The 16,536-nt window shown below is 36.4% G+C and overlaps 2 protein-coding genes across 2 annotated transcripts; both read left to right on the forward strand.

The window, feature by feature from the left end:
• The first annotated feature begins 651 nt into the window (after positions 1–651).
• LOC130554121 (sorting nexin-16-like) lies at positions 652–2,193 on the forward strand. Its single transcript, XM_057333560.1, has 5 exons — positions 652–804; positions 1,117–1,203; positions 1,306–1,451; positions 1,843–1,909; positions 2,065–2,193. The coding sequence occupies exons 1-5, from the start codon at positions 652–654 to the stop codon at positions 2,191–2,193; spliced, it is 582 nt and encodes a 193-aa protein (XP_057189543.1).
• An 11,518-nt stretch (positions 2,194–13,711) lies between these two features.
• On the forward strand, positions 13,712–15,725 carry asip2b (agouti signaling protein, nonagouti homolog (mouse) 2b). The gene is made up of 3 exons (XM_057334669.1): positions 13,712–13,975; positions 14,746–14,819; positions 15,540–15,725. The coding sequence occupies exons 1-3, from the start codon at positions 13,846–13,848 to the stop codon at positions 15,723–15,725; spliced, it is 390 nt and encodes a 129-aa protein (XP_057190652.1). The 5' UTR covers positions 13,712–13,845.
• Positions 15,726–16,536: the final 811 nt, after the last annotated feature.

Genomic DNA, 16,536 nt, shown 5'->3' on the forward strand with positions numbered 1-16,536 from the left:
CACATGTGTATGTTTAGAGTGAATACTGCGGATATATACAATATCTTTTAAAAAACATGTTTTTGTTATTAATGAATTATTATTACATTTCATGCAAGAAAAAGAAGTTATGGTTGGGTTGTGTCTTATTGGTAACACGTGTGACCTACTGTACGTACTTCTTCACTACTCTTAATAATGAGGACTGCAGAAGATGGCCTTCAACCACTCACATTAGATTTATGATTCCATTCGTTTATTGGGTCTCAAACCGGTCAAGTCATCTGTTCGGAGTATTAGACTGCACTTGGTGAGGCATGAAATCACAGTTTTATTATGTGAATGATTTAGTGTAGTTACAGTTATTGAGACCTCAAGAGAAATCTATTCTTTATTGATTTAGAAAAAATATATTTTTGTCACTTTACTGTTCCACTGACTTGCTTCTGATTATGTGTACATGTTTGACACCAAGGTCTTTTGAAAATGTAATTATTTACTTTTTTGACCTGCATTCCCACATCTATTTTTAAACAGTGCTTATTGCGACAAAGGACTTCCTCGTTTATTTTTGTCCCTTCTGTGTAGACAGCTTGCTCTAAACACATCAAGGCTGTGACTTGGATAAGTCCTGATTCCTCATACAGCAGCGCATGGACGTGAAGATCTAGTATGTTCTACCAGAATGAAAGTCCAGAGGTTGTAAGGAGAGGGAATGGGATGGAGTTTCATAGGAATGGATTTTGTAGAGAGAGTAAAGAGGAGAGCTCAGTCATAGTCACCTTGCTTGGCTATAAAGTTATGGAGGAGAAGACAAAGTTTACAGTAAGGATTTGATTCATTCTTTTTAGTTTTTCAGATCAATATCAGATTGTCATTCGTTACAATGAAATGGGTTTCATTAAATTTGTTTAACACTTAAAACGTAAAAAACGTTTTTTAACGTAAAAAAATTCAGTCACATGTCACATGATGTTAAATATGAGTATCATAGCTCACCACTCATGATGATTCAAAAACGGTGATGAATGGAAAACATGCTCTCTTCTCCCTCCCTCCCTCTCTCTCTCTCTCTCTCTCTCTCTCTCTCTCTCTCTCTCTCTCTCCCTCTCTCTCTCTCCCTCTCTCTCTCTCCAGGTCTATAAGATCTTAGTAGAGTGTGCACCGGACCAAAGCTGGTTCATTTTTAGACGGTACACAGATTTCTCACAACTACATGACAAGGTCAGACAGAGCCGACTCACATCAGATAACTGTGCTGTAACCGAGGCACATTCGATTTTTTTCTAAATGTTGTGGGTAATTCTTTATATGCATTTGTTTCAGTTAAAGGAGATGTTTCCCGTGTTTAACTTTTCCCTGCCACCCAAGCGCTGGTTCAACAACTTTAGCGCTGAATTCCTGGAGGAGAGAAGACTAGGTCTTCAAGACTGTCTACAGAACTTGGTTGCCAACAAAGATGTGCTTAATAGGTACTCATTACATTATTCATCATATAGCAGAGGCATTTAGATGACAAAATATGAGGGCTATTGTCTCGCATCAAGACATATTACACAAAAAAACTAAAACGTATGAATCAGCCTCTCGTGTTTGAACCCTTGGCCATTGTATTTGAAGTTAAATCACCAAACCAAACCCTGATTGTGTTATCTAAAAAGAACTTAGTCACCTGGTCCAATTCTTATTGGTGGTGCTTCTCAGGGACCAACCACCTAGCAACCACTCAGATCTTCCCAGCATCCCCCTAGCAACACCCAAGCAACCATTCAGGAAACACAAGCAACTGCATTGCAACTCCCCACAACAATGTATCATCATTATGGCAACACAATCTCACTTTTTGCTTTATTTTAATTCTAGTGAAGTAGTCCGAGAGTTCTTATGCTTGGATGAACCACGTTCAGCCTTTGACAGTCTTGAGAAGAGGGTAAAACTTGCATTCACTTGAATTGCTTTCAGCCCAATGTTATGCATTATTAACATCAGGCACACACCAGCTTATAATCACATCGCTGACCACAAACAAAAAGCTTAATTCAAAACACACAATGTACTAATCCATTTCGTGCTGTTTTATTGAAGGCCTTTTGTGAGACCAACTGTCAACTTCAGAGGACATTAATGGACAACAAATGTGAGATCGAGACCCTGAGAAGCCTCCTGGTGCACAAAGAGCTTCAAATTAGCAGGCCCGAAAGGACAATGATGTAAAGTAACAACAAAAGCTGTTTTGGGGTTTCTTAAGAAACCAGCACAAGCCGGTCAAATTCTAAATGATTATTATTCTTAAGGAAATTAGGTCTAATTGAATTAAGTACACACAAGTATTCTGTGCTGGAACAACAATATCACTCATAATGCATTTGTTCTCATAGTCATGAAGTCTCCTTTCAAACTATTACCTTAACAGTGAAACTCACAGATCCCAAAATGTGCTGAACGTGCTGTCTGCAGACACAACTGCAAATGGAGACTTTTTAAGAGAGCGAGAATATGCAGAAGTGGAGAAAGACGACAGCAGACCAAATAAAAGGTGTTCACACCATACAAATGTTTAATTTTCTACTTCCCTTTAAAATAAACAGTGAAATCTAGTTAGCCGTTATGATTTATAGACACCTAAATTGTATCTGATCATAAAAAAGCATCTTTGGAGATTGAGGGGCGTACATTGTTTAACTACACTGTTTGTATGTCTTTAGTTCTGAATTGCGGTTTATAAGGAGTCACAGAGCATGCTGGTATGGCTCAGCTACTGACGGGGCACTTACTAACATCCAGAACAACAAGGATCTGGAAGACCATTCCAAGAATTCCAACAAGTAAATAAAAGAGAAAAAATCTCAGAAATGCTACATGTGCAACAGCATGTTTCTTTTTGTTCTCAGTGCGCAGTATGAAAAAACAAACTGTTCTGTGGTTGCAACTGTAACTCCAACCAAATGAAAATAATTTGTAGCACAAAATACTTTAAATTGAAATGTTCTGTTAAATATTTTATTTGAGGATAAAATTATGCAACTTAATTTCTATTTATCAGTAATAATATATTATAGAGAGTTTGGTGTGCATTGATGTGGTTTAACATCTGCGTTGCCCTCACGCCAGACCTACAGCAAGGTCTGTTAATACTTTCCTTCCCCTAAGAATGTTTCTGAAGCTACTGTTATTTTGTTTGCGGCGATATTATTATGAACTTCTTGTTTGACAGACCTTTCCATAACAAAGGCTAGTTATATGTCAGAAAACAAAATGCATTCTTTAATAAATGCAGAAACAAAAAAAGACTGTAGAGTTCTATAAAAATCAAATAAAGAGGTGTTACCACAGAAGTAAGAGCAAATCACTGTTACAAATGTCTCATCAAAAGCTGCCCACCTGGTGGAGCAGTAAATTCATGTTATCAGACTTGTGTGAGGAAATCTTTATCTACTACTACATCTTGTCTTGTTCTGGCCATTTGTGACCCTGGACCACAAAACCAGTCATTAGCAGAGGTATACTTGTAGCAATAAGTAGGGCTGTGTATTGGCAAGTGCCTCCCTATACGATACATATCATGATAGATATCACGATACAATATATTGCTATGTATTTCGATACGATACACATTTGAGATATATTGCAATAGAAAATGTAAAAAGTAGAGTTAGAAATACAACATGCTGTGCACCACCGGGGGTTTTCTGTAAGGATTAGTGTAAAAACATCCCTTACCTCTGCAGAGTGGCCATGATGTGCGATGCATGGACCTTTAGATCAGATGTTTGGGTTCTCAAACTGTGGATTGCGCCCCTCAAGTGGATAGCACAGGGGAATAAGGTGGCTCACGCAAGTCACTTGGCTGTTGTGGTGCATTACAGTTAAAACACTGAACATGGGCAGTATAAAACCTCTGGTTCATCCGTGCTGTAAATGTGCTGGTGTCACATCCGTGAAAGCACAATAAATGTCATTGTTACTTTTCTTAATAAACTTTTTGTCTAATGCACTGCAGTAGCCAAGTGACTTGTGTCATGACTTGCGAAGCCTACAAACAGCATTATTTTATATACAGTAACTCATTACTCCATGATTCTTATACTACACGTTCTTATATTTTTCGCCATGCTCGCTTCCACTTACTTTTGGCCGTATGTATATGACATGATTAAAAAAAATATCGATTGTAGAGGTATCACTATCGATACACTATTGAAAAAAAAAATATTGCGATAGTTACATGTATCAATATTTTTGCACAGCCCTAAGCAATAGCCAAAAATACATTGTATGGGTCAAAATGATCGATTTTTCTTTTATGGCAAAAATTAATTAGAATATTTGGTAAAGATCATGTTCGAACAAACTTTTTTTGTGAATTCCTACCGTAAATATATAAAAACTTTATTTTTGTCAGTGGATGCAGCAAAATTGCAAACAAAAATGGCTGTAAACACACCTATAAACTTCGCCCGCTGCTGCCAGCACTTTGGGAATTACCCACTCAAGTTTGGTATGTATATAAAGCCTAGAATTCATAGAAGCCTGTAGGGACAATGTCAATACAGCAGTAATCCAATAGAGAGCGTTAAAACAAACCTGTTTCTTCTTAGCAATGACCTGCTACAGCACCTCTGATGCACAACTTTAAAGGCGATTTTCTCAATATTTTGATTTTTTGGCACACTCGGATTCCAGATTTTCAAAAAGTTGTATATCGGCCAAATACTGTCCTATCCTAACAAACCATATAGCAATGGAAAGCCTATTTATTCAGCTTTCAGATAATAGTCTCAATAAAAAATACCCATACAGACTGGAATACACTACAAGACTTTTGTTCAAATTTTGCCCAGATTTTCAGTCTGGACGTGTTGCAGAAAGTCAACAGTCTGCAGATTTTATTGCATCGTGTGTGATGCCCTGTTTTTCTCTGCAAACTTTCAAAAAGTCTGAAAGTGATGTCTAGTTTTTATCTGGTGTACCGGGCGTTTTCCCGGTGGGCCGCTAACGTATCGGCCCGGAGCGGATGCGGTGGCCGCTAACTTATGGGGCCGTAACGGACGCATTTGCCGCTAACGTATGGGGCCGTAACGGAGGCTTTGGCTGCTTAGACGGACGTATTATAAATGTGAATGCACGCAACGCGAATGCAAAAGACACGTATGCATGCACCACAACCCCAAATCTTCCCCCTCCTGGTTGACAGATTCTGTGGAGGGGCCGATGCGGGCATAAAAATGCCAGGGCCGATTTTTCTTCCCAGTCCAGCCCTGCTGCTGTTTGTGCATCAAAATGCATAGCAAAAATTGTTTGTAGTTAAATAGCTATAGGATCACTGGCTTGTGCATGCCGTCCTCGAAATAGAGGACGCTTACTATATTATTATCATCGACATACTTCATCATACTTCATATATTCAGCCTCATTGACCGCTTTGCTGCTGAGTCGTCATGTCCACACAATGACAGTCAATGGAGTCTTCACGATATCTTCATTTGTGTTCTGCAGAACAAAAATGTCATACAGGCTTGGAAATGATAAAATAATTTTCATCTTTGGGTGAACTGTTGTAGTCAGGACAACCTAACCCCACTCATCTGTTTTACTCACAGGACAAAAGCAAGAAAATCCGAAAATCAGTAGTAGAAAATTTAACCTTGAAGCCACGGTGTTCTTTTTGGCACAAACATAAAAGATTTCTCTCTTGCAATTTTTTTCACAGTTCTTTGTCAGTATAGTACACAACAGAATTCTTAATGAATGGCTCTTGTGTTGGAGATGCTGTGTTGTATAACAGACAAATAATATTTTATTTTGAAGGTTGAACCTGTACAAATTTACGAGAAATCTGTGCGTCATAAAAACACCCGCAAATTCTTATCTCTTCGTGGAGTATTATTCCACATTGGTCACAACGCATTGTGTAAACACAGAGAAAGCACAAAACATGCCATTTATTAGCAGCCAGCAAATGTGTTTCATGTTTGTGCAGGACTCGTAGTTGCAAAAATCTTTCAAAAAGCAACTTTAGTGGGGTACGTCTGCACATTAAACACCATGCTGTGTGCTTGTGCAAAAATACGTTCCTTTTTGGCATAATACTTAAAATGTAGGTAAATACAGTTTATTTTCATGCGTATCAGTCTAAAAAGTCCGCTCAGATTTTTGGTGTTTTTCAGCTTTTGCTGGGTAATATAGATTGTTACCTCATTGTAAAAAAGCATCCTGAAAGACTGTCATGAGAATAATACATTCCCACACCACTTCGTAGGCCCTATGTGAGTCCGTATCCCTCACAAGGTACCCGCTGTGACAGCCTTTCCTTCCTATTTGTTTCGAATTTGGATGTTTTATGGCGAAAGCATCCATTGCTAAATTTTCACACATGCTGAATCTATGCAAACTTACATCATTACTATGATAATGGAGGTGTGTTGGCAAAAGCATCTGGCCATGTTTCATTTGCAGTTTAAATTTGCAGTCCGTCTAAAACATCTGATTTTAGAATATATGCATCCATTGCAGTATGACCATGTTTAGAATATGAAGGATACAGGGAAATGCCCTTATGACCTCACAAAGAAAATGAACAAATGCAGGACACAATATATGTTGAGGAATTTAAGGGAATACAATGGAATTTTGCCTATAAGTTAATGAACTGCACATTTCAGACACCTTCGTAGTTTCATGTATCCATCCACAGAGCCTTCAAATATCTTAACTCAACATGTGTCAAAATGAATTACTATTTATACTAATTTGTATTGATATGGTAGTACTTAAATGCTCCTGTGAAGAAATGAAAGATTATATATTTTACAGTCTGACAGAGTTAAAGGGGGCCACACTATATTGTTCTCACGAAGCTTGTTTAAAAGTTTTATAGTCTGAATTTATGGTGCATTTACAACATATTGGAAGTTCTTCGCCTTTTTCTGCCTACTGAAAGCTTCTCGGTGTTCTCTTAATCTTTGTTTTAATAATATTTGACTTTCTGAATTTTCTGTTCTGGTCAGGTGCATTTATATTATATACAGTAGAACTGCATTAAAAAGGGCACAACATATTACATCCAAAAACAGTTACGGCTAGAATAGAATAGAATAGAACTGTTATATACAGTAGCATTTGTTTACTTTTGTTATCTATACGTGCTCAGTAGCTGGAGACTCACAATTTTGGAATTAGCTGACCATTTACTTTTAATGCTAACCAGAAGAAACAATTTGGATGTTAAAGAGATCTCACTTGTGATTGTTCTTTCCTCTGAGAATTACATTTCATTCCGGAACTACAGACCACACTTTCCAGTTGGGCACAGTTTAATCCAGTTTAATGTCAGGCACCAAAAGGTTATAACATCTTTCCCCCATCGCATATCAAGTCAAAACTCAAAATGTATTAAGCAATAAGCCATGAGAGGCTGTGCATTTCAGTGAACTACTTTTTAAACTTCTTTTAATGCAGCACATCCAATCAGACATCAGGGAGTCAGGACTCAAATGAATTACAATGCAAGTCATGGATGCAAGTAGTTTACTAAAAAAAAAAATTCACCCTCATGTTGTTAAAAACATGCATATGATTCCTTCTACTGTGCAATACAAAAGTAGATATTTTGAGAAATGCTTCAGTGGTTATGTGTCCATACAATGGAAGTCAGTGGAGTGCAATGTTATTTGGTTACCGACATTTTGCAAAATATCTTTTTTTAATGTTCTGCAGACGAAAGAATGTCACAGACTGGGAATGATTAAAACTAATGAAAGAATTTAAAGGGATACTTCACCAAAAAATGAAAACTCTGTCATCATTTACTTACCTTCGAGTTGTTCCAACTCTGTATAAATTTCTTTGTTCTGATGAACACAGAGAAAGATATTTGGAAGAATGCTCATAACCAGACAGATTTTGCCCCCCCATTGACTACCATAGTAGGAAAAAATACAATGGTAGTCAAAATTTCCTCAGAACTGTTTACTGTACATTCTTCGGAATGTCTCCTTTTGTGGTCAACGGAAAATATCTTTCTCTGTGTTCATCAGAACAAAGAAAATTATATATATTTGGAACAACTCGAAGGTGAGTAAATTATGACAAAATTTTGATTTTTGGGTGAAGTATCCCTTTAAGTATGTTATTAATAGTCACTACCAACTGTCAACTTATCTATGGCTATTTTATTCTAAGAAACCATTCAGGTATTTGAGAGAGTTAAAATGAAAAAAAGAACATGTCAAGCATTATCAGTATTAAATGATCTGTGAGCAAATCCTGGAAAGATTAACATGTCATTTTTTCTACTTTTGGTGTAACTCATGTTTTTATATAGTGCATGAAATAATACAGCCCAGTGCCTCTGAATGCTACACTCCCTTTTCCGTTGCTTCCTTGGACTGCATGTAGATTTTCCTTAAATTGTCAAACGTTGCACCATAAGATTAAGAATTGGAAACATCTTATTTATGAATATTCAGCGAGGCTGATGCGGCATTTTCATATTCACATATCTGCAGAACTAATCAGTGTTTAAACAAATGTTTTGCACAGTAGAAGTGACTTTTACTGCAAGGTCTGTTTAATATTATATCCACTAATGCAGCAGCAAATAAAAGAAAAGGACATCAAGATTCATTGATTGGAAAGGTTCAATGTGAACAGAAGCACAAATTCAAGTCTCTTTCCTGCACCATGACACTCTATTCCTCTATAAATATTTTCCATTTGGTTCACTTTTCCAGGATTTCAATCACAGGTTTTTCAGCTCATTTATGCATTTTGTTTGCAATGTGTGATATTTAGCATTAGTCCAACTCCCAGTGTGAATAGGCTAGCTGCTTAGTAACACAATAAGAACAGACATAACAATGTGTAAAAATGCTCTTTTGAAATCATGCACCTCCAAAGCCAAGATACTGGCCACAAACATTTTCAATCCATCCTGTTCTGAACCATTTGCTGTTCTTCCGAGGTGCATTAGGCCAATACGAATCTTAAGCCCATGATAGGGAAATTAATATACACCACGACTATTACTTTTCAGACGTACATAATTGTTAGCATGACAGCTAATATGTTTGTGCATGACCGTGTCAAATCAAACCATGGAAGGATTTATTGCTAACTTGATGTATGTGACGATTTGGATGGTGTTTTTAACACACACCAGTCAAATCAGAACGAATGTTTGGATCAAACATTCAGAGGTCTGCTTCTTGTTTCAAAATTTTTGGATGCATGAGGACGAGCACGAAAAACGATGGCCACCAATCTACCGTACATGAACTATGTCATGCCAAATGTGAAGCACATTCTAGGTAGTTCTTTATGGCTGGACTGTGGTGCTCTATCAAAACAACACACAAGACCATCAGCTCCATCTGTTCAACCAAAAGCTGTCATCAAACATCTCATGTTAAATTACACATAGTGCGTATGAATGGAATGCAGCCTGTTCTGTTGGCAGTGTGGGTCATTGCAGTGAGTAGGGATTTCATATCCTCTCATGCCTATAAGGGAGGGAAGAGTCTCATTGAAAAATAGTGCCGCTTTCAGGGTCAAAGGAAATTAACCCTGTTTGATAGATGGGAATAGAAAATGGTTACGGGCACTTCACAAATTACAGCAGGAGTTTCTTGTGTTTGATATGTTGTGGTTTTGATATGACAAAGCACTTTTCTTCTGAGGAGAAATTTAGGAGAATGTTTGGAAATGTTCTTTTCAGTGACAGTGAATGGGGACTGTCCGTCTCCACCAAGAACACAAACACTATGAAAGCAAAATTGTGTTATGTTAAGTTATATGATTTTTTTTATTTTCTTAAGCTAATTTTCTGTGGGGAAAAAAAGATTTAAATGCATTTTGTTATTTACTAAATCAATGCATGACAGCCATCGAGCACCATTTACTTTCAATGTAAAATAGCCACTTTGGTCCAATAAATAACACAATCTCACAGGAATTCGTAAACATTTTTAAGACAGCTAATTCATGTCTTATTATGTTTAATACGATTGGCTTCTGGGCCAGTGATGTTAGGTTTATGGGGTTAGGGGAGGGGCTTCAGTATTGCTTTTTTAATCGTACACTAAAACTTTACTGTAGTTTTGCAACATTGTTACTGTAGATTTAATACTTCCTATTATTACTGTTTTCAATTTGAGTTAAACTTTACTTTAATCAAAATTAAAACACTTCAAAATGAGCACAGCATTAGCACAGGAACACTGCAAAAACTGACATTCTTCCTAAGCATTTTTATCTTGTTTTCTAGTAAAGCTATTTAAAACTTCTTAAATTACTATATTACATAACAAGAAAAGTGACCTAAGACATTCAAGATCTTGTTTTATGAAAGGAAATATATAAGAACTAGGTAAGTTTATGTTTAAAACCAAATAGTAAATTAAATCTTGGCAAACCTGAAAAAAACGTTTTACAGTGTAGGCTATACGGTTTAAATTGTATGAATTCATGATTAGCCACCTAGATAGATCTGAATAGATCAGAAAAAGTAAGTCTGGGTTTGAACTGCATGAAGGTGTTTTTGGTGTGTGTTTTTTTATTTTTGGGTGAACTATTTCATTGAAAACGGTGCACTTTATTTCTCTCAGGCTTGAGTAAATTGTCTTCTATGAATGAAACCAATCTGCAGTAATAAAAAGGGCAGTTGTCTTAATAATCATGAAATCTTTCAAGAACAAGCCATGTTTATTAGAACCCTTTACTCTGTCAAGCTTCTTGCTTTCAAATGAGCTCGGTTGAGATGCAGTTGGAATTCCACGTATTTAGGGTTTTTTTTATTGAAACAAGATCCACTTGACCATCTCCATTCCGAGAGCACCCCTAATTCTGTTTATTCAAGGGAAACAAATAGGATTGAGGAGAATGTGATCTCTTGTTTTTCTCTTTTCTGATCTGTATGATTCATACTTTATATGATTTGACCATGTTTTGGAATCAAGATGATGAGTTACAAAAGCTGCAGTCCATACATATGCTGTGTAAAGGTTTTGGCTGGGGCAGAGCAGCCATTACAATTCAAGGGAAAATGTCCTCCTTACATTAAAAACTTCTATTTTCACTTTAAACTTGTGTGCGGGCGTGGATGCAAATTTGTGGCTAAGATGATATTATTAAAACATAGAAAAGGACAGTCTGGTGACTGTGTATAAATAACTTATTCAGTCTGTGCTTATTTTTAATTTCAACATCCTATAGTTCAACTCTCTTTCTGTTAAATGCAAAAACAGATTGGCCAGCAGAGATATTGATGTCTCTGTCTGATCTTTACACTGTTGCAGTAAATATGAGTGACAGATTCTTCACTTGAATAGTTCACTTACTTCCATCTTTTAGACGATAATAAAGTACCATTGGTGAAGAATGTCATGTATAAGAGGACACTTTATTACTTGCAATTGGTGTTTTAAATAGACTTTAAAGATTCATTTTGTTTTTAGTTTTATTGTAAATGTGTTGTTTGTGTCATTTTTTCTTTGTCTAAAGACAAATTGTTTCCCTGTTGGGAAAATAGAGGGCAGGTCATGTGACATGGTAGCCCCAAAGGATTGCGAACAATTTGTCTGATTTAAACAATATTTTTTTAACAAATGAAAGTTACCTAAATATTTTGTGTACGTTTAAATACATTAAAATGCAGGAATTGTGGGTGATTTTCCAAAAATGTATTCAGGAGCAACATTGATCTATAAAGTGGCGTTATGCTGCATACATCTGAGGTTGTTTATATGTGAAGGGTTATGCATTTCTGAAACATAAGGTAGCCATTAAAGCCTTGTCAGCTTATGGAAAGAATAAGAAAGTATTACCGAGAAAGAAGATAAAATCCCTTTTAGAGTTTAAAAATACAAAAATAACAGCATAGCTCTGGAAGATGTGACCTGTGCGACATTAAATTATTGTTTGCACGACACGGGTAAAAATGTGATCAGAGAGATGCACGTTATCAAGAGTTAAAAACCACAAGAGATTTGGAATTATTCCCTTTTTGCCTCTTCGATGAGTAGCCACACAAGACAGAATAAATGTTTATATGGAGCAGGAAAATCAAATAAATTACAACCAGAACCTGCATGAATTTGTCCGGGGAAAAGCAGATTATTCATAGGATGACAAAGGAACTATTATTAATGGAGTCAGTTGATGTCCAGTCCTGGAAAGCTTAGAAAACTCCCTAAAAATCTGGCATGCACTTCACAAGTTTTGCAAAACCTGATCATCCGTGTTATGCATGCAGCGTCAGCGGAAGCGAGGAATTCTGACCCTTTGTGCATAGGAGTTGCACATGGTCAATTTCACGATTTGCATTTGATTAGTGCAAGAATTACATAACAGTAGATTTAAAAAATGTATAGTTTTTTTTATTAAGTTGGCACAAATACAATTGTTCATTGCATTAATCTATACTAACAGACATACAGTATCATTTGATTTCAAATATGTCTGTTTATTTAAGAGTTGCTGTAAACATGCCCTTACAGAAAAGACACACGAAATTCACATGTGCAAAAAACACGTGTGATCACATGTGAAATGTGTGTTTTTGGAACATTTTGGTGTGAATTCCATGTGAATTCCCACGTGAAACCCATGGGATAACATGTAAAAACCCATGGGATAACATATGCAACATGTCTCCACATGTGATCACATGTTCTTCACGTCACCACATGTTGCACATGTTATCCCATGGGTTTCACGTGTGAATTCACATGGAATTCACACCAAAATGTTCCAAAAACACACATTTCACGTGATCACACGTGTTTTTTTGCACATGTTAAACACATGTTGTATACATGTGATCACATGTGAAAAACATGTGAAATTCATGTGTCTTTTCAGTTATTATTCATTCTTAGTTCATGGTAACTCCAACATATTAGTAAAACTAAAGTCTAGATCTAAAATATTAAATCCAGACATTTTCTTACACTATTAAACATAAATAAAACAAGAAAAACATATCTCAATTGTTTCTCATAGACAGCAATGACACAAGGAGAAGATGAAACTGGAGTCTCCCGCTTCTCAGATTTTTCTCCTGAGGAAAGAAATGATCTCAAAGTGTCCTCTAGAGTTAAAAAAATGTAAAAGTCTCAAAATACTGTCATGGTTTGGTAAGATACCAAATAGCTATTAATTATATCACATTGTGCAAAATAATCACATCTCTATACTCTGTTGCACCTGTGTCTTTGTGTATTTCAAACAGAACATTATATTCCAAGAGGATAAAACAAAACACTCCAAAAACATCAAAACAAATAAAGCCTAAATGCAGAACAATCCAGGGAGGCATGCTGTGATCTGTACAGACCTGGAAGATTATTCACATGACAGTGACCCAAAAGATTTCAGAAGTCCTCCTCAAATCCAGACTTCAGTCTGAGAGAGCATCTGTGAAACGACTTTCAAAAAACTGCTCTCAAATTATCTTCACAAATTTAACTTGGTTGAGCAATTTTGCTAAGAATGGGAAGGGGCAATGAGAAAAATAATTTCTAAAAGTTATATAATTTAACACTGTCAAAATAAGAGGGTCAAACAAGAATATTATATGCTATTATATGTTATATTATTTAACATATAATAATGTGTAATTAATCAGCCTTTAACATTATATAGTTTGACAAGCTGATGACAAGTATAACTTCTTATTCAAGTACATAAAGTTCCCAACAATTACATATGGTTGAACTGAATGGGGAGTGCTTGTTAAAGTGGGCGTGGATGAGTTTGCTGAATTTATAAACGGTGGGAATGAGCTTTAATCCACAGAGACCTCAGAGAGCTCTATGAAAGCAGCCTGGCGATAATCTAACACGTTTTCATCGACCAACAACAACGACAATGAGGGGAGTTTTGATCATTTGTTTGTTCTTTACAGCAGTTCAGTCTATCATATGCGAAGCCAACAGGATTGATGTGAGTAAAAATCATGAAAACGACGCGGCGACCCACAGCTCTGCCATAACAACAGGTAACATAAGAGAAGATATATATTTCTAAAACATTGTGACGTATGATTTATATTTTGAATGAGAATTAACCATTGGTTCATCATAGTGAGCGGATTGATTTATATTTTTGGTAGGCTACTAACTAAATTGGTTCCTGCAGTGAGACAAGAATCATTTTGTGGTTTTGCTTTTAAATACAATGATAATTGAATGTATAGGCCTATATACGCTCTATCGTATTATATCGTTTTTACACTATTCTGTCTGGCAGTGTATAGCCTACATTTGTATGTGTACGCGTGTGGTATCACATACCAATGAATGGTAACCAATGGTTAATGATTGGTAATGGTACCAATGACGTTTCATATTTTACTATAGATCTGATGCTTCATGATGATATGTCATCTGATGGACGCTTTAGTTTTTACGCGTCACATTACGCACTGGTATACTGTAAATATGGTCATTATTTCTACATAAAGAGTATTTTCTTCTCGAGGTTTTTGAACTGCTGTCAACATCACTAATACGCTTAGCAAGAAAACCGATTTCTCGTAACGCAATGCCACACAGCAGCTGCCTGTGAAAGATGCTTTATTTTTTATGTGCACATATATCTCTCTGTCCTGCGCACCACTAAAGTCCTGCTGGGGTTTTTGTCTGCGGTCATTTTCAAAGGCATGATTAAATGTGAATCTCTCCCTGGTCTGTCTATAAATTGGAAAAATACAAACGTGCACTTGTTTGAAGTACTAATTCAAAGTAACTGGGTGTCTGTGTCCAACAGGAGTGTGGAACCAGGAGAAACCAAAGAGACTCTTTGCCAGAACGCGCTGTTTGTCCCAGAGACATCATGTGGTGGTATGTCCCACTCATCACATGTCATCTAAAGCTGTCACTTCCATCATAGGAATATTAACCATGGTTTAGCATGCCTTTTGTGTATATTTGTATTACCAATCAATTTTAAAGGGATAGTTCACCCCAAAAGGAAAAATTTGTCATCGTTTACTAACCCCCTTGTTATTTTAAATCTGTATGACTTTCTTTCTTCTGCAGAGCACAAAAGAAGATATTTTGAAAAATATTGGTAACAGAAATCCGTTGGTCCCCATTGACTTGCATTGGTTTTGTGTCCATACCATGGTCCATACAATTGAAGTGAATGGGTAACGCATTGTTCAGTTACCAACGTTCTTTAAAAAATCTTCTTTTGTGTTCTGCGAAAGAAAGTAAGTCATACAGGTTTGAAATGAAAAGAGGGTGAGTAAATGATGACAGAATTTTCATTTTTGAGTGAATTATCCCACAAATAAATAAAATAAAACTGTTTACAGCTAAACTGTTTTATTTTTGTAAGGGGAACCAGGCAAACTCTTTTGTTTTCACAAAAGTTTTTTTAGATGTCTTAACATTATTCCTGTAGACTTCATGCCTCTAAGGCAATTCAATATTTGTAAGAGCCACAATATATCATTCATTCAAAACAGTAGACCCTATTTACCTTAAAATACTTCATTAAAAATATTAGTTGTTCTTTACTCTAAACCTTTTCTCATGGTAAAAATATGTGTCCTCTAGAGACCTAAGCCAAGACCTGAAGCACTTTCTCCCGTCCAGACTCCAGCCCGACGCTGCGGAGGTCTGATGGAGAGCTGCTCTTCTGTCACTCACTGCTGTGACCCATGTGCTTCTTGCCACTGCAGGCTTTTTAACACCATCTGCCACTGCTGGAGACTGGGACACCTCTGCCTCAAGAAGACCTAGCATCATGACCATCGACATCAAATCAACATATAGTCTGTAAATATATATCAGTGATTCTTGGCTGGGTTTGCCATTCCTGACGTTTGATGGTTTATGCTGAATCACCAAAATTTACTGACTTTTTACCAGTGAACCTCATGGTAGTATTTTATTTTCACTGCCAGTTGATATGTTTCTACCAAGGGACATAGATTTGAAAATATAAAGATTCAAGGCTTTTTTCCTTCTTACAGGCCCTAAGTATTATTGTACTGATTTGTATTAACTTTTTACTATATGATTATATAATGTGTTGAAATGTATTATTCGCCTTTACCATTGTATTGTATTACTGTGATGTCTGATTCACAGATCTGCGGTGCGGGCCATTTTAGGCTTGGCAGCCACCAGCTGAGAAAATACTGCTATATCACACATGCTGCTGCATCAACCCAAATAATACGTGTTGCTACACGACAGTGCTTTACAGAGCACCACAGATCACATTAACATTTAACTAAGCAGTCATTTTGTGTATTGCTTTCTGTAAAATGTATGTGTAACTTTTACACAAGACTGAGTTATTTGCTCTCTTTGAACCGTAATTCTTTTGTTTGCCATTTGTGAATGTTTATAGTGAACTTCTATAGGATCAGTCCTGGCAAAGGCTCGTTTTCATTATTTTTAACATTCTCTGTATTTTTAACCCATGCCAGGGCCATAGAATATAATCTTACCTTCTCTTAACTATATAATCTCTACAATAGCTTTGTATGAAAACGGTTGTTTTAGGTGTGGTCAATGTGAATGCTCTTGTTGACAGACTGTGAAC

Source organism: Triplophysa rosa, linkage group LG5 (assembly GCF_024868665.1).
Source record: "Triplophysa rosa linkage group LG5, Trosa_1v2, whole genome shotgun sequence".
In the NCBI taxonomy this organism is placed as follows: Eukaryota; Metazoa; Chordata; class Actinopteri; order Cypriniformes; family Nemacheilidae; genus Triplophysa; species Triplophysa rosa.